Source organism: Limanda limanda, chromosome 7 (genome assembly GCF_963576545.1).
Source record: "Limanda limanda chromosome 7, fLimLim1.1, whole genome shotgun sequence".
Lineage (NCBI taxonomy): Eukaryota > Metazoa > Chordata > Actinopteri > Pleuronectiformes > Pleuronectidae > Limanda > Limanda limanda.
In genome coordinates, this window is record NC_083642.1 from 7,719,524 (window position 1) to 7,738,781 (window position 19,258).

A 19,258-nucleotide genomic window follows, 5' to 3' on the forward strand; every position below is an offset into this window, starting at 1 on the left:
CACTGGTTCCACAAGTCATACTCTACTCTCTGGTGTGCAGCCTGATATATTTAGAGTAACATTTTCATCATGACACTGCATTACCATTGTATTCCTTTACTAGTGTGGACAGGTTTTTTACATTATGTCTTGTGAAATCAATTCCAAGCTTTACAGAGAAATATATTAGGGGATTTAGGGATTAAAGAAACCACTGACAGTTATGGATTAGGCCACTTTGGAGAGCTTGAGGGCAAACTTTGTTTCCAGAGGAGCAGGGGGATAGAAATCTGTGTTCCTTCTAGGGCTCATAATGTTACACCAACAAGCCATGATACATTGGCTTATATGAGTTTGGTCTGAGAGGAAAGAAGAGGAGGAAAAACAAATCCAGGCAGCACTGGCAGGAGAAGACAGGGGCTCGCTGCAGGGCCAGACACTTCTGAAGAACAGAGACAAAGACGAGGAAGGGATTATTTTATTTCCATTTCGGTTGCATTTTATTTTAACCAGATGATGAAGACTCCCCCTCCAGAGACAAATGCCTCATTTGTGATGATAATTCAGACTTAATTAGATCTGCTGCCAGACCTATCAAGGCAGAGACCCATCAAACGCAGGAATGCGCTCACGATACATCAATACTGGCTGCAGAAATAAAGAGCACGGTAATCGGAATGATGATTTAGAGGTGGCGCTGCATCGGGGATTTGCCGTGTGAGAGCTGCAGCCCATTACAGCCCGACGCAAACAGATCTCAGCCGTTCGGAGGGACATTAAGGAAAAGCCCTGATGCTCATTCCTAGTTTCAGAGAGACTATCACGCCTGTACAAACATTATCTCTAATTATTTCTAGCACGTTGTTCAGATTTAACAACTTTTTTCATGAGATTTGGTTAAACCTGCTATAATCAAGATTCCTTGTACGTGAGAGGTTGTTATTTATCATTAAAGCCAGCAGCTCCTCTCAGCTCTGTGCAGCGTCTCAGTTCATTTTAATGACCAATAACTTTACACCACTTTGCTCTCACTGCTTTCTATTGTGTTGTTGTTTTCAACAAGAAAGTTTTAATACACTGAGCTCATGCAAAGTTAGACACTAGCTGGTGAACATAGAGGAGCATTTAGCAGCTGATGAGTCAAATGCCTTTCTCGATGAGCTGGTGGAGACCAAAGCAGAGCAACAAGTGGCCAAAAACATTGCTCCCTTAAATTCAATCAAGCGGCACCAACTTACACACACACACATAAATATGCATATTTTTTTATCAAGATCCATGAACCATTAATTTGGAAATCTATATATTATGTAAATAAATATAGTCTAATGTTAATGTTGATATAATGTTGATTAAAGATTCCTGCTCTCCATCTGTTGGATATTCAAACATGCAGCTGTTAGGATACAAGTTCTTCATTTCAAAGATGATGAATAAACACTGTGTTCACGGTTCATTCAGGACGTGTGGTCTAATGTGTCCACTCTTCTTGACGATTGTTCACAGACATCGACGAGTGCCGCCTGAACAACGGCGGCTGCGATCACGTGTGTCGAAACACCGTCGGCAGCTTTGAGTGCAGCTGCAAGAAAGGATACAAGCTTCTGACCAATGAGAGAACCTGTCAAGGTAGGAAACTCATTCAACCACGTTGTTGTCGCTTAAATGAACATATTTGTGGTGTTTTATGTAGATTTTAATACAGAAAGATGACTAAACCGAAAGTGTCTCTCCAGTGATACGATAATCGTCTCCCTCCTGGACGAAGCAGGGTTCTCTGGCTTGTTTTTCTGTTCGATTTGGTGGCAGCCGTCACTCAGCAGGAGCCGGGGGGACGAGCTGCAGAACAAATAAAGAGTTTGCCACGGCCGAACACAGGTGTGGGGAATTAAAGCTCCAGCTCTAAAAACCTCTTTAAAGCGCCGAGCCACTACAGAGGAATCTGGTGGAAGGAGAGCGGGCAGACGAGAACTTCTCAGCGTCTCTCTCTGGCTGGAAAAACAAATGACATGCTGCTTGTTTTTTTTCATTCTCCTTCCTGTATTGATGTGGTCCGTCAATATCCCGCCTGCTACACATCAGTGTCATGCACCGAGCTCAGAAATGCAGCTCGGAATCACACGGCTCTGCACCAGCATCACATGTGGTCAGCGAAAACATGCTCCACGTCACAGCCACTTTGTTGTCACTTTGTCTCTGCTTTTTAGTGGGATGCCTTTCTCTCATTATTCGGAGCCAAACAATTCAAAGTTTATTTTGCCACAATAACAGATAACTGAGAAAATGTGGTCTGTGCATGTAGGAATGTAAATCACAGCTTGTTTTCTGTGGCACCGTGCCTCAGCCGACTCAGCCATGTGCTGTTTGGGTGCACGGGGGCAACTCGGGAACAGTGTTGTCCTTGTTTGGTGTTGTGTGTTTTGTCTGGAGAGAAGGGCCGTGATAAAAGCTCACCTCCTGTTGAGTGAGGTGATGCCAGGCTCACACACTCCACACGGCTGAGTCACCTGTCTGCTCCTTATCCGCGCTTCTCTCATTCCTGACGGTTTTCTCACCCGCTGAATGAGAGCTGGAAAAAAAGAGCAGAATGGGTCTCAGTGGAGGTCGAACTCCATCCTCAAACTTCTCCTCTGTTGCTGCTGCCACTGGGATTCTTTAAATTTTACCATCGTCTGCTAGTTTACAAATGTGTGATTTGATACAAGGGTATTAGTTTTACACTTTCAGATCAAAATCAATTCTACATAATCCAAATTATCCTCAATTTGAATCCCTAGTATAAAGCAAACTTCAAATGCCCTTTAATTTATTTGCAGGCATGGCAGGATAACAATGGCATTAAAAGTTCCTAGCATGTGTCTACATGACAAAAGACAAACGAAAACTGTATGAACCAGAATGGCAGTAAGGAGAGCACACATCTCTGCCAAGGCACAATGGCCCCTTGAATTCAATCAAGATGCAACAAATTGCTAAAATAAAAGGGTTGGGGTTACTGGTCAGGTTTCGGTAAAGGGTTTATCGGTCCCTGAAAGGTGCCTGGTTTCTTTTTGTTTTGGTCAAGATTCTTTATTAAGTCTCTGGGAATCTGGGAATGTTAAAAACGCCCTCTTTCACAATGTTTAATTAATTGATAAAAAACTTTCCTGGATTTGTCTCCGGGTTCTGATCCAGACCAAAACTAAATGGTTTGTTCCATGAATGACCCATTACCCCAAGTAAAGCAAGTTTTGTGGTGACCTGTCCAATAGTTAAAACAAACCAACCAACCAACAAATGGACGGGGGTGAAAACATAACCTCCTTGGCTGAGGTAATTAACAGAGCTTTTGTATGTACTAAACTTGAATTTAATCGATAATTGTAATAAGAATAATAAATATATAATATAAAATTATACATATGTAAGTTTGAATTTGGGATAGTGTATTTTATGTGTACCTTTTTGCCCGTGAAAATCCTATTAGAGCCCAACTCTATATATCAGTCAGAGTTATATTCTTATTTAGTCAGAGAAGACATTATTTGTACATCTTCACAGGCTGAACTTAACATCCCATCATAACTGTGTGTTTCAGAGGTTTCACGTTAATTAAACAAAGTATAATATCCCATCATGCATCTCACATATGAGCATAAATCCCAGACAGATGAAGAAGTGCCCGTGCAGCCATCACACAACCACGGCCCTGTGTTCCTGGTAGTGGAGGCTGCAGCTTGTCGGAGGTGTCACGGTGACATCAGTGACACTTAAGCAGGCGTTTGCCGTCTCCACGAGGTGCTGAGATGTGTAAACTGAACTCTGGCTTTATCTTGGTTTAAACAGTCATGGTGTTTCCCCGCTGTCAGTGGACCGTGGCCCAAGAGTCAGGACGGGACACGTCTGCTGAGCCCCTGTCGGCATTCCTCCACCCTCGACACCCTCCTCCTCACTGCTAATCCCCATGAGGGCACTTAGGGAGATGTGCATCAGCCCGCGTGGGTTCTCCAGAGGGAACATCTACGATAAAGCTCTTATCTGTTCTGTATATAAACAACGGTGACCTCTTCGTGAATTTCAGCCCAATGCCATTTGCCTCCCTAGAGTTTTTAATTTTTTCAGCAAGGGCGGAGATTAAAGTGATAAACTGAGAGAGAACAAAGAGAGGAAATAATTGAAGGAAACTGCATCTTAGTCCGTCCGTCTCTTAATATGACTGCTCTCACTGAATGTTTTCACTGCTCCCTGTGTGTGCGTTGGCCTCATGATGTGGTCCAGTCCAGCACTGCATACTTCACCTTAGAGGCTTGGTAAATAGGGGCTGTAGCTCCCAGATGTCTTCCACACTTCTACTCTGCAGCGTGGCACAAAAAGGAAAAGAAAACGCAGAACCATATAATGATAAGTTGCACATCGACTTCTGGCGTCACTTAGTGCAACAGTTTCTGAGGGTAAACTCAGTCACCACGCCCTAATTCCCAGAGGGTTTTAGACTCCTCACTTAAAAGTGCACCGAGCATAGTTTATACTTAATATTCCCAAAACAATCCCTTTTGTAATGGCTCATGGGGCGTGTGCCAGCCCATGCTGCTCTCATCTCCCTGTGCTGTTATTAATCACCTGAGGCCACAAGGACTCGGGACTCTGAAGAGTTTGTTCTTGCTTTCATTTTAGTTTGAGGTCACTTTTGATCTGCGGGTTCGCCAGGTTTGGAAATTTTAAAGGATATTTCCATTTGGATTGTGATTAATTTTTTTCCTCGTGGGAGGGGAGGTGGCGTTGAGTCATGCGTCCCTCAACGAAACATTCCGGGGGTTTTCAAGCTTTTAAACATCAACCTGTGGATCTCCTCCAAAGATTGTAAACCGATCACTTAATGAACTTTTAATCTCGGCCCCGTTTCATCTCTTTCTGGTGATCTGCCAAGCGCTAACCTCAATAAGTGTTTTTACTGGTCTGCACAGAGTTCAGCTGTGTTGCCTCTGAAGGATTATGCGTGGTGTGAATATTTGGTTAAGTATTATGAAAGCATGGGAGATTTGTGCAGACATTTATCAGTCTGTCTTCTCGCCTTCTTCCAGAAAACCCATTATTTAACGGCACTCCTGTAATTGCTGTGAAATACCTGTGTCATCTGTTTGATGGTGGCTGGCGCTGAAGTGGATGAAAAGGATGAAATGCATAATATTCCTGGGAAAATCCTTTTAGTGTTTTTTTTAATTAACCAATTAAACATCCAGCGAAATTGTTGCACATCCCCGTTTTCTCCCAGCATGCGCTGCCCGGGCTTGACACAGATTATTGCTGACATTAAAGGAAACTTTGATGCCAATAAAACCAAATGTCATCCGTCTCCTGTAGCTTCATGTATCAATCCCAACGGACTTTGAGCCCATGACATTTAAAAGCAACTTATCAGCCTGCGCATGTTAGAGAGCAGAGGAGCTGAAGAAGATAAGACACTGACGGGCAGGAAGGAGCCGTTTCACTGTGGATTTGCAGGTTTGATGAGGTTGAAGTTTCGTCTTATCTTCATTCACACTGTGACCAACCTCTTGGGCCAATCGGCTATCGTCTGAAGTTGAATTAGCCTCGGGGGGGCAACGGCCAATATTCTGGGGCTCCCGGTGGAGACGGTGGATATCAAAGCCAAGACAGGTCTTCCATTGGCTATAAACTGTTTCTCCAGACAAAACACAAATGAATGCAGATAAATTAAAAACTCTGATAGCTGATGCATTTCGTTCTACATCCATATTGCTAGATTTGGAAACTCCACTCGCCCTGTTTAACTTTGAAAACTCCTGGGATGTTTTAGTCTGGACGAGCAGAATGAAGCCTTCACTGATTTGTCAGGCTCCATCACGGAACGACTTCCAGAATAAAATTGTTGTTAATCTTGGCTAACAGAAAAAAACACAGATGATCAGTTAGAAGCGTCGCTGAACTTGTTGCTTAACAACTGTTGTGCGGTTAAATCGTACATTTTATGACACTAAGAAAACGTTGATGAAGCCTCAGTCTCCACACGGGCTGTTTACCTGCAGGTAACCAGAGCCTTCTCAAACTGGATTCGTCAAACTAGAAACAGAAAGCAGAATGTTTCCAAACCCAAACTCTCGTCCCTCAGAGATCAGAGATCATACTGTGACCTACTACATTTGTCTTTTCTTCAAGGATTTTTCAATGCATGATATTTATGTGACCTTGGAAACAGAAAAGTAAAGACGTACGGAGTCTCAAACATTTCTGGGTCATCTTCTATCACGGTTAAGAGGAGAAATGATTGGCAGGTTCTGTGTGTGGACAACAAAATAAAGTTCCTTCAGTCCCTATTATCAGGTGCAGAGCAGGATTTCCTTTGTCTCCTGCTGCGGCTGCTTGTTATTTCAAAAGTGCTTTGAGAATTCCATTTCAGAGCATCAAAATGGAAAACTGCACGACAGCGGGAGGTCGGCCACCGAGAGCGGAACAGAAGACGTCTTCTTTTTTCCCAAGAGATGCCTTTTTCTGATTGTTGTGATTTGACCCATCGCAAACAATGAACACAATACAAAAACATGAAAGCAGGAACCCCTGCTGTGATGGTGCTGGGAGAATCCTGTTTGAAAATGGACAGATCTTTTCTCTGTGATTTGCTGAAGTGATGTGGAAGGGTCTAACAGATTGTCTTCCTGTCCACACAGACATCGACGAGTGCTCCTTCGACCGCGCCTGCGACCACTTCTGTGTGAACTCTGCCGGCAGCTTCCAGTGCCTCTGTCACAAAGGCTACGTCCTGTACGGCTTGGCACATTGTGGAGGTGAGCCCCCCCCTCTTCATCTCATACCTCCCTCACTCTTCCTCTGCATCCTTCACTTCATCCCTAACCCTCTTTCAGTCCCTGTTTGGCAGGAAAGCCACAAGAACACTAGAAAGAGATGATTAATGTTCATTAAATTCCTTCTGACAGCTTTTATGGGACCAGAGCAGAGATTGAACTGATAAATTAAAGCGTTTTATCGACTTGAGATAATCTCTGATTAATTTCCGAGGCAAGTTTCAGTCTGTAAATTTAGAATCCTACTTTATTTGAGTGTTTTTAACCATCAAAGTGACTGAAGTGATGTCAGTAAGATGGTGAGGCTTTGAATTTGGGTGAAAATGAAACGTGTCTAGTATTGAGTGGATTCAATAAATTCACAGTTTATTGAGAGTGGATTGTCATGATAACAAATGAGCTCCACCATGAGGTTAATAGGTTAATAATTATGATTGTGACATATCCCAATTAGTGTTGATTGGGATATTCTCCCCTTTGAGTTATTATAGCTTTGCTAGCCTCAGTTGTACTTTGTGTTTAGTTCTAATTAGCAAATGCTAACATTCTACGATATGTTGGTGTAGATAAACATTTTCATACATATTCGCCTGCATTAGTTCCTGACATCATCACTTATAAACCAGTTAACTTAATTTTACATCGGCTCTAAATAGTAAATAATTTCTAATGTAAACTTGTCAAATGTTTCATTTTTGTCACTTTGTAAGCCTAGTGTCTCACAAGCACTTAACACCAATACAGATCATTTTATGATTAACATGCATACGTGTATATGTAATATACATGTCTGTCACAGCTGATCCTTTGTATTTCCTCTTGTTATCATGTAAATATTGGAAGGAGGCGTCGAGCTGCTGCTTTGACGTTCTAAATACATAAATACAACACATTTTGTTTACAGTGGTGAATAGGACCTTCTGAGGAGCACATGCACAATCAGTATTGATGATTAATGTAAAAAATCGACTTGAATCATCTTGACAGATTGTCCATCAAAGTATTTATAATTGTTCCTGTCAAGCGAACATTAAAACATAAAAAAATATATTTTCATTCTGATGTCAGTGATGTTAGAGTTGCAGAACAACACGAAACGAAAGGAATCAACATCAGTGTGCTTTTGTTGTGCTGTTGTTTTGCTTTTCACCGGCTTTCTCGTAAATCTGGATGTCACAGTCCTAGAAAACACATCAGCGCGGTAGAGTTGCCGCATGCATCTGCGTTCAAGGATAAAAGTAAACGTAGCTAAATGCTCGCTCTGATGGATTACCCATCACGAGCCAGTTTTAAGTCTCCGCAAGTTGATTCTCAAATGGACTGAAATGAGCTGAAACAGGTGGCTGCCTGGAAGGCAGGAAATCAATCTGAGAACCTACGCTACACTTGGCAGTAATGTAAAATGTAGACGATTTGCGCCGCAGTTAATGGACTAAAACGTGACAAACCATCGGCGTCAGGCAGAGGAGGAGCACGTCCATCAAGCACTAGCAGGTACACTGTACTCTGGTGTGGAACAAATAGCAGGAGTAGCCTTTGGTGTCAGGAGGTGTGCGGGGGGGTGCGTCGGCTCTGCCTGGCAGGCGGCTGAAAGACGCCCGCCGGAGCACATCAGGATGTTGTGGCGGCTCTTTGATGGAGTGTGTATCACCCGTTAGAATCTGCTGCTGTCTCCAGCGCCTCAGGGCCTCACAGTGGTTGGGAGAGAGACACGGAGAGAGAGAGAGAGCGTATGAACTCACATCTCAGAAACACACAGCTCTGCAGTGATTTGTTCTGTGCTTTGTTTTCGTCTGTACTTTGACAAGTCGACTGATCAGGAATGTTGCAACAAAGACGAGAGCAGCGGTAAAGTTAAGATGTATGGGATTGTCGTGTCTGCACAAACCCCACAGTGCAGTTAATTACACCCTCAAAAGGTTACATGATGTTTCCTGTCTCTATCGCCGCTGTCACAATCTAATAAAGATAACCGTGCCTTTTAAAATGCTCCTGTAGGTCAGAGGATCCTTTCCACAAAAGGCAGCTGTACTCGCTGTCAGCTCAGGGAATAGAAAGCAGGATTTGTGAGGCCTTTTACTCACATGATGGACGGTGATCAGGCCCCCCCGAGCTGCAGTGAGGAGAAGATGGGCAGGCGTAAATGACTCTCTATACCATTGTTGAGCGGTGCGGTGATGAATGATTTCCCTCGCCTTTCATCGGCGCTGTCGGAACTGTTCGATAACCCCCGAGATTTATGGCTCTCGCTGCTGTACTTTCTCCACTCTCGGCCATAACCAAGGTTATGTTATTCCCAGTGTGGTTCATCAGCCGAGATATAGCTGTCAAACTAGGCAGAAAGCTTTGCTCAGTGTTTAACAATAGACTCACCCTAAACCAACCCAATTAGGTCGTTGACCTGCTGTCAGGCATTGTGCCGAGGCCCGTCAACATTCCTCCCAAGTGAGAGTATATCCAGCCATTCTCCCTCTCAGCTAGCAAAACAATCCACACATATTTTGCTTATCTGGTAAGAAAATAGACTCAGCAGTTGCAGCTAAGTAGCCGACTTGGTCAGTGATTTTGAGTTTGCGTCATCTGATCCAGGCAGCGTGGAGCTGAGCAGAGCGGCTTTATCTTGCAAATGTGTGAGTTTATAGAACCAGGCAAAAGACATAGTCATACACATGAGAGTTTAAAGTTTTGTAATTGTAGCTCTTATGAAACCACGTTTAAATTCACTAGATCTGGATTTTTTTTTTAAATGCATCCACACCAAATTACACACGCTCATAAATATCAGTCCCCTAATGAAGCCAGATTTATTTTTTAATGCAGATCCATGATTTATTCACTGAGAAATCAACGGAAATGTTGAAAAACGAGTTTAAAGAAAGCTAAAAATAAAATTCCCTCGATCTTCCCCCTGATTCTGATCCACACCAAAATGAAGTGGGTTCTTCCTTGACTCAAACCACATCCTTCCACCAAGTTCCATGGTCATCAGTCCAGTAGTTCATGTGTAATTTGTTCATTAACAAACAATCAAACAGACAAACTCCTGGCCTTCTTGTCGGGGGTAATTATAACCTGACTGTTCAGACTTGCCAGAGTTTAGCCAGAGTTTTCCCTTCTCGTGCTCACAATAGGATGTCGGCTGCACTGGGAGTTGCTGATGTTGATGAGTAAGCTCAGAAAAATTGATTAAAATCTGAAGATGTTGATGTTTCCACGAGCTCCCGAACCCGCCCTGAAATTCCTCTACGTGACACAAAGCAGTTGTTGAATTAAATGTTAGATTGTCTTGTTTCCCCCCCCCCCCCCCCCCCCCCCGAGCTCTTCTCCTCTCTTGTTCTCTAAGAGCACAGAACGAAAACACCAGAGAGACATGAAGAAAGGTCCGAATGCGTCTGTTTGGTTGCAATTGCACGAAGGAACAAGGAAGTCAAAACAGCAGTTTCTGGCGGATGAGCTCAGCTTCCATCAGATATTCATTAGAGCTCTTTGTCTTTTAAACGGTGGGCTTGGATGCGGAGGAGACGCGGCGCATCGCTCACCAGCGGCTCCGGCTGGCACCACGCGGCTGATGAAGTCATCATCTTCTTCTGGGAGTGCAGAGGCGCACAGACTGTTTTTAATCAGGGGTGAATAATTGAATGAGACAGGGAAGAGCATTTCATATCAGCAGGCCCCGATCATCCATCACTGCCATTATCTGCGCCTCTCTCTCTCTCTCTCGCTCTCTCCCGGTGTCCCCACCACTTTGTCCGCGGCCTGGCACGTCCCTGTAAGCTAATTTTCTGTCTGGCGTCAATGGCGGCCGGCCTGCATCTGGAACCCGGATGCTTTTAGTGGTTTGTGTTTGAAAAGGTGATTATAATTAGTTGGTCGTCCCGCACACGGAGGAGCGGAGCGGTTCTGACCATGAAATTGAAGTTGGCGTCATCAAAACACGGAATCACTTCTGTTTACACGCAAACACATTAATCTTCCCTGAGTGTGAGTCTCTGACAGGACGGATCCAGCTGACCTCACAGAAACTCCTCAAGTGATTTAATTCAACAGAAAATTAACTCCAGATTGTTTTGATGCTTGTCTCTTGATGTTTTGAGCCTTTTTTTTGTATTTCCCTCCCATATCTGCATGAGCACTGAACATTTGTATTCAAACGTTTCTATTCGCAGATATCGATGAATGCAGTATAAATCGTGGGGGGTGTAAATATGGCTGCATCAACTCTCTGGGGAGCTACGAGTGTACCTGTCCACCAGGGTACAAGCTGCACTGGAACAGGAAGGACTGCGTGGGTACGTAGCAGCACTGCCCCCGTGTGGCCGATCCGCAGAGTCACACTCTGAACTCATCGGTCTCCTCTGGTTGTGGGAAACATCTGTGTGTGTGTGTGTGTGTGTGTGTGTGTGTGTCTCTCTCAGCTTTCTTTATGTGGATTTGCGATAGATATATTACCTTACTGCCAGTCTATAGAGTATTCATACCCTGAAACTGTTGGACACTGTTTTTTTAATCTGCTTCAAGATTCATTACTGGTGATAATTACATTTGCGGAGTTGGGATCGCCCTTTTCTCTCTCTCTCTCTCTCTCTCTCTCTCTCTCTCTCTCTCTCTCTCTCTCTCTCTCTCTCTCTCTCTCTCTCTCTCTCTCTCTCTCTCTTACTCTCTCTTACTCCCTCTCCCTCTCCCACTCTCTCTCTCTCTGTTAGAGAAACACACTGGGTTTTATTTATCTTCATGGAACTGACTCCAGCTTTCCTCACCTCACTGCTGTCTTTTAATGTGGATTGAGCTCAGATGACTGGATTCTCTGCTGTTTTTACTGAGTGTGAGAAATCCATATTTTCTCATCATGCCCCTGCAACATGGAATAACATACAGAACAATCTCAAGCTCAACTCATTATTATCCCCAGGGCGATTTAAGTTGTGTAGCCGCTAGCTGTTCTTGTCTCAGTTGATTCATTTGCTTGAAATAAAACTTGCTGAAATGCATATATTTCCCGCAGCCTTTTACTTCTGCTCTTGTTTTGTTTTTTTTTGTGTTTTCTTTGTGTCGTGGAATGCATTGTTTATTTTCTGTGTCTACCTACCTTTCCCCTCAGAACTCCTGAAGTGTTTTGCTGGACTGGTGGCACCCAAAGCAACACTGACCTGTAGCAAGACGGGCAAGAAAGAGAGCTGCTCCCTCAGCTGTGCCTCTAAAGCTCACTATCTGGCAGGTAGGTCCCTCCCAGTGAGAGTGCACTCTTACAATGCTAAACCCTGGAAGTCAAAGTAGTTTTATTTTTGTTTGTGATCTTCTCCAGAGTCTGACAACAGCTACTCAGTCAGTTGTGGTATCCCCATCTTCAGAGGAAAGTCTCCCTCCAGGTTCAACTCCAGCAGTCATAGCTGCATAGGTTCGATTCCCTCCAGATTCTTATGATCAAACAACAATTCAAACACGCTCTCTGTTTCTGTGTGCTCTTACACGCTGTGGCTGTGTTTGTGTGTAGAGACTCTGGCTCCTCCAGTGAAGCAGACGGCTTCTTTCAAGATCAAAAACGCCAAATGTCACCTGCACCCCAAACTGACCGGGAGGACGGAGGATAGGGGGCGGACACTAGGACCAGGTCAGTCTTAATGTGTATATGTGTGTGATGTCTTTATAGAAAATTATAGGAGCGTATTTGGTTATTTTTCACGATTTTTCCAAATAAAAAATTCTAACTTTTTTTCCTGCAAGCAAATCAAATGTGAGGATTTGCTGTTGCTACTTGTAATATAACGTCATGTTATTATCAATACATTTATTTTATATTTTTATCAGATTATCTTTAGGTTTCATATTTAAGAAACTTCTATATATCGAATTTGGAAATTTTTAGGTTTTATTCTGATATATTTTATAGGAATATATTTAGGTGTTTTTTTTGATATATTTCTTTACATTTTATCTGAATTATTTTAAGGTTTATTCTGATATATTTATGTATTTTTAACTCAATATTATCAGGTTTATTTTTACATATTTCTGTATATTTAACTGAATATTTTCATATTTTATTTTCATTTATTTATATTCATTTTAGATGTATATAATTTTAGATTGTTGACAAATTATGAGATAACATTTAATAGAAAAGATATGTAGTTGACCAATGAAGAAAATAATCAGCAGACCATTTGTTGTAGCCCTAATATAATTTCTAATGACTAAATAAATGGACTGTGGTATCATGTGTTCACAGGAGGGGGGCAGCCCTGCAGCAGCTGCCTTGTAACGTTTGTCAACCTCAAGTGTGACTCCTCAAAGAAAACCAAGGGACGAAGAGCTCGTAACCCGTCCAACAAAGAGGTAACTCGCATCACTCTGGAGCTGGAGGCCGAGGTCAAACCTGGAGACACCACAGGTCGGTCACCTCACTCAGAAGAACACGTTGTTGACCTTGGGGCTGTCGTGTTGTGCCACAGATTTCACTGTTGGTCATTATTCTTTTTGTTATTTCTACGTCAATGTACCTAAAACCAGGCAGTTGTAATCTCAGCTGCCTGAGACAGCGCATGGAGAAGCAGGTGAAGACGTACATCAAGGCTCTGAAGAAGTCCATCAACCAGGAGCGCTTCCTGATCCGGGTCGCGGGTTTGGAATACGAGGTCGCCCAGAAACTTCCCCAGGCGGCTCCCAGTCAAGAGAACTGTAACCCGGGCTCGGAGCGGGACAGCGGCCGATGTGGTAAGACCGTGGAGCGGGAGCACGGTTGACTAGTCACCTGTTTTAGTGCCGTTAGATATGAGAACCATAACTAGAGACTCTGAATTTAATCCTAAATCAGAACACATGATGCCATAAACTGCAATACACTGAAGTATACGCTCTTTACACCTGTACAGTCTCATGCAATCAAATTCAACTGTTCTGCGATGAAGTCTATTGTTATGGTCTATTGTTATGGTATCTAGTAAAGTGAACACTATATTAATGTTTAGTGGATCATCTGTTCCAGGGACAATAAGAAAACTGAAATCAAAACTTAGTTTAAGGTTTGCATTTGTTTTTTAAATGTTTGTCGTCTCTGATTGGATCCGTTGTGGATGTTCTCTCAGTCAGATGTTTGTCGGGGTCGTATTACCACGGCGAGCAGGAGCGCTGCGTCCAGTGTCCACCGGGCACTTTCCAGGAGAGGGAGGGGCAGCTGGGCTGTGACCTCTGCCCCGGCAGCGACGGCCACGGGCCTGTGGGGGCACGGAACATCTCCTCCTGTGCAGGTAGCCCCAGAGACAATATCAAAGAGGTGTACATGTGTTTAGATCAAGAGCTTACACTCTGTGTTCTTCAAATCAAATCCAGGCCAGTGTCCGACCGGCTCCTTCTCCAGCGACGGCTTCAAGCCCTGTCAGCCGTGCCCTCACGGAACCTACCAGCCCGATCTGGGACGGACGCTGTGCTTCCCCTGTGGCGGAGGACTGGGCACCAAGCGGGAAGGGGCCAGCTCCTTCCACGACTGTGAGGTCAAAGGTCAGCGTGTGCTCTTCTTGATAAAAAGGCAAGAAAATATAATGTTCAATCAGCTGCAGCCACTGACATGTGTATTTCTTTCTTTCCACTTCACCCTGCAGTTCAGTGTTCTCCCGGTCATTACTACAACACCACAGTGCACCGGTGCATCCGCTGCCCGGTGGGAACCTATCAGACCGAGTTCAGACAGAACTACTGCATCACCTGCCCAGGAAACACCACCACGGACTTTGATGGAGCCACGAGCGTATCCCAGTGCAAGAGTGAGCCTGGAAGTGACAGTGTTGGGTGTGATTTCTCAACCAGCAGCTGGAATCTAATGTGTTTTGTCTGTGTGTGTCTAGACAGGCAATGCGGTGGAGAGATGGGCGAGTTCATGGGTTACATTGAGTCACCGAACTACCCCGGTAATTACCCCGCCAACGTGGAATGTATCTGGAACATCAACCCGCCCAGCAAACGCAAGATCCTCATCGTGGTGCCGGAGATTTTCCTGCCCTCCGAGGACGAGTGTGGAGATGTGTTGGTGATGAGGAAGAACTGTGAGTTTCCTCTTCTTTCCAGTCTTCAATTTACTGTTTGAGGAAACCTGTTTGCTCATCGTTGTCCCGTCTGTGCCCCTGCCAGGGTCAGCCACGTCCATCACCACCTACGAGACGTGTCAGACGTACGAGCGGCCGATCGCCTTCACAGCTCGCTCCAGACGTCTGTGGATTAACTTCAAGTCCAACGAGGCCAACAGCGCCCGGGGCTTCCAGATCCCCTACGTCACCTATGATGGTAGCGAACACGCCCCTTTATCAAAGCAGCTGCTTTTTACTACTAATATGAATGTCTATAAAACACACTTTCAAACTCTATGATGAGTTTATTATCACCTTAAAGACTGTAGCTTTGGAAAGGAAAACAAAACAATCTCCCTTTTACATGTAAAAAGTTTAAATTGTCTTTAAATAAACTCATTACAGAAAATTATATGTAAATTAATGTGTAATTACTCCATGTGGCCACAGTGGGCACTGTAGTGTTTTTACAATAAGGTTTTTAGATTATACCTTTTTGATAATCAGTACATTAGAGGACATTGGAATTTGTTTTCGATTCTGTATGTTTATGTTAAAAACATTAATATAATTATTTTACAGAATTTAAAATAGTATTGTATTGTAGTTTCTTGTTATTTATCAGCTGACACATACTGATATGTTTCACAGCATTGATATAAACAACTGATACTGAAGCTGTGTCTTTGTTTTTTGTTTTTTTTGGGGTCATGCCTATATTATATTATTCCCCAGTTAAGCCTGTTTTGCATGTGCACGCCATGTTTTTCAACATGTCCCACGGTGGCTTGTAACCGTGTCCTGTGTTGTCTCCTGTGTGTTTTTGAATTCAGAGGACTATGAACAGCTTGTGGAGGACATAGTGAGGGACGGACGACTCTACTCTTCAGAAAACCACCAAGAAATCCTCAAGGTTTGAAAAATGATTTATTCTGACTGTGTTAATCTTGGTCTTTACTCGCACTTAAGCTGTAAGATATTGTTGGGCTAAGTAAAACTGCTGCTTACAAATACATTGGTGCTTGCAAGAGTCAAATGGTGCATTAATAATACTACTAATAGGATGTTAATGTCATATAGAAGGTGTCATTTATTTTCTAGCATTGTGTTATAGCATCACATGTCATCATGGAAATGTGTGTTGTTGTTTTTTTAAAAATATATTTATTGGTTTTATACAGTTTTATACATAACCATCAATTTACACATGAACCTTCCCCAACCTGAACATATGGCAGTATACAATGTCAGTACATAATACAAATATCACAAAAATGGCTAAGTTATGATTAAAACATCAATTCAAGGACAAAAAATTACAATGAAAATACTAATTTAGTTTAAACTAAATTAAAACAAAATTAAATATATATATAAGTAAAATAAAATACAATAACATGGAAAAGGGTACAGCACACATCTCTCACAACAGATTAGTCACTTCACATTTCCAATGCCTCTTCAATGTCACCATTCTTAAGAAAGTCCAAAAACATCTCCCAGATACAGTTAAATTGAGAAGCTTCCTAACTACATATGTTAACTTCTCAAGAGCCAAGCTCGACGTTAAGTTTTTTCACCAGTGGCCTAGAGAGGGGCGGAAATGTGTGTTTCAGTGTAAAGCTTACACAGGTTTTTCTTTCTCCACAGGATAAAAAACTGATTAAGACTCTGTTCGACGTGCTGGCTCACCCCAACAACTACTTCAAGTACACGACTCGGGAATCCAACGAGATGCTCCCCCGCTCCTTCATCCGTCTCATCAGCAGCAAAGTCTCCGCTTTCCTGCGACCTTACAAGTAAAAAGGTCGCGCGGCCGACGCATTGGATCGTGACCTCCCCCCCGACACCCCACCCCCCCTCCCCCTCCCCTCCCTCCGCCTTACAGGCCACATCCCGCAACTCTCACAGGGCTTAAAAGAAAGAAAAAAAAGAAAAGAAAACGAAACACAAAACCACCTACCACCTTGTTTACCCTCTCGTATTTCCCATAGGCTTTGACAATAAACACTATGCAGACCTGAAGAGAACATTACTTGTGTTTTAGGTTTTTACTTCTCGTCCGTTTCCGGTCTGCAGCCCCGAGCTCAAACCCTTAGTGGGGGTGTAGAGTGTGTGAGTGGGTTTGGTTTTTCTACACACACACACAGAAAATAACAATAGAAACGTCGACTTCAGACAGGAGTGATGTTTGGTGTGTGTGCGGTTTGAGCTTGATAGAGCTTGTTGTTGTCGTATTTGCTTAAATTAGGGGTCTGAGTTCCAGCTCCAACTCCTACCATTAAGTATGACTGTGTGTGTGTTGTTGTGTAAGTGTTGTGTAACCCCCCGGTTCCATCTTCAGTGTCTGTGTGCCGCCCGAGGAGGAGGCGCCGTCGCTGAATCTCATGTCGCAGCTTCGCTCCAGGTCATTTAAAGCCTTACTTATATTTGAGCTCTTAGAGCGACTTCCGCGAGTTTTACTGTTAAAACAGTTTGTCTGTGTTTTGTTTTATGTTTGTTGCTCTTTTACAAGCCAACTTAAAAAGCAAATCGATAAATTGTTTTTATTCCAGGGACACCCGCGAACATTTGAGGGGACGAATAACAAACTAATAATAATAGTGAGAGCCACAGAAATGAGATAATGGGATGTAAGGTGGAACATGTCTCAGTGAGAGAGAGAGAGAGAGAACGAGAGAGAGAGAGAGCGCGAGAGAGAGAGAGAGAGAGAAATGTCTTTGAGGGACATTACGTTTGCTGCTTCTTTTAAAAGGTCACTTTAATTCTTCAATCTCATATTGTCTTTCCAATGTACTCGACACACTTATAGTCCGCGGGTTTTAAAACCAGCGGAATCTGAAACTCTTTAATTCTCACACACAGTTGATAAATTGATAATCTCACATCGCCTGTCAGTGGATTTCTAGTTTTTCCGTGTTTTATTATTATTTTTATTTCTTCAACAATCTTGTAAATAATGAAAATAAATTCGACGAGGGTTGAATTCTTTGATCCTAATTTGTTTACGCAGGACCCCTCTCCCCCTCCCCTCCTTAAAAAAAAACACTTTCCACCCTTTAATGTTGCGCCCGTCTTCAGATCCAAAGACACCTAGTACTTACCCCCCCCCCCCCTTCCATACACCCCCCCGCTCACGTTTTATTCTGTCCCAATGAAGACAGCTCTTCCAAAGACTGCCCCAGAAAAGAGGGGAAGGTCAAGTTGTTTGTGCACTAGATTTAGAAGCCGTCATTCTACCTTTTCACTACGAGTGCAATGAACGAAAGAAGACAACACCTTTAACTTTGGTCACGCCCTGTTGTGACCCACACAAGGTGTTTGAAGTGGGCGTCGGTCTTGTCGAGACTCGTATGAAATATGCGTCACTATTGGCAGAAGAGGTCTCGGATTCATCATGTCTCTCCTGTAGGTATAAGTATTACGGTAACCTAAAGGGAAGGAACATTTCTTTTGAGAGTATAGTTGTAAGTTTTACGAAAATAAAGGAGTGATATCATAAGGTTGAAATGGAAATTGAATTTAAATATAGTCGTAAAATGATGACAGTCAGCTCTGTTGCCAACGTTAAAATAAGGAAATTGGAGCATCTTTGTTAAGTTACACTTTTCAAGTTACTTATCAACATTGTGAAAGAGTTTATTTCAAAGCAAGAAGCAAACAGATACATTTTTGTGGAGGAGGTTGTTTCACAGTTTCTCAAGAAATAAGGAGAATGGTTGAAGATTTTGGATCCAGACAAAGTGGAACACAGGTTCTAATAGCAGCTCATTTCCTTTTTATTTATTCTCATGATATTATGACTTTCTCCCCAATTACGACTTTATCCTCACAATATTGCAACTTAATTCTCGAAAGAAAGAATTTTCCATTGTACTCTTAACAGGCAAAATACAAAAAAAAAACTAAATCCGTTGAAATGTGATTTAAAAATAATGGTATTTGGTGTGTTTAAAACTATGTAGATATATATGTCGTGAAATTAAAACAGCGACCAAAACAGGGTGAAATAATTTATGTTTAGTCAAATCTGACACTTTGCGTCATGTTAGGATCTGCAAAGTAGTCGAAGAGCAGAATTTGGCATTTTGGCATTTTCACGTGTGTATGGAAGCTACAGCCGGCGGATAGTTAGCTTAGCATAAAGAGTCGAAATGGAGGGAAACAGCTAGCGTTGCTCTGTCTGATGTAAAATTCTGAGTGTGGAAACAAAGTGTGTGGTTTTCTCGGGGGTCTCGGCAAGAAAGTGCTCGAGCAAATTTCCCCAAACTGTCTGAGCTACTCCTTTTAATATCAGTGTCATCAGTGCAGACGGCTACATGGTTGGTCTGTGGGCAAGTGACAATGATAATTCCCCACCCCCACTTTAATACCATATTAAGCCCTCGAAAAAAAAATTTAAATCAAATCCATGCTCACTCT

The 19,258-nt window shown here is 42.9% G+C and overlaps 1 protein-coding gene across 1 annotated transcript in view; it reads left to right on the forward strand.

The window, feature by feature from the left end:
* Positions 1-16,639, forward strand: part of scube3 (signal peptide, CUB domain, EGF-like 3) — a 74,207-nt gene extending 57,568 nt beyond the window's left edge. Inside the window, exons 9-23 of the mRNA XM_061075031.1 lie at positions 1,486-1,608; positions 6,645-6,761; positions 10,946-11,068; positions 11,878-11,994; positions 12,082-12,174; positions 12,271-12,387; positions 13,006-13,167; positions 13,287-13,490; positions 13,862-14,023; positions 14,106-14,273; positions 14,375-14,536; positions 14,618-14,815; positions 14,901-15,053; positions 15,670-15,749; positions 16,487-16,639. Coding sequence (XP_060931014.1) covers positions 1,486-1,608; positions 6,645-6,761; positions 10,946-11,068; positions 11,878-11,994; positions 12,082-12,174; positions 12,271-12,387; positions 13,006-13,167; positions 13,287-13,490; positions 13,862-14,023; positions 14,106-14,273; positions 14,375-14,536; positions 14,618-14,815; positions 14,901-15,053; positions 15,670-15,749; positions 16,487-16,639 — 2,132 coding nt within the window. The remainder of the gene's footprint in view (positions 1-1,485; positions 1,609-6,644; positions 6,762-10,945; positions 11,069-11,877; positions 11,995-12,081; positions 12,175-12,270; positions 12,388-13,005; positions 13,168-13,286; positions 13,491-13,861; positions 14,024-14,105; positions 14,274-14,374; positions 14,537-14,617; positions 14,816-14,900; positions 15,054-15,669; positions 15,750-16,486) is intronic.
* The last annotated feature ends 2,619 nt before the right edge of the window (positions 16,640-19,258 follow it).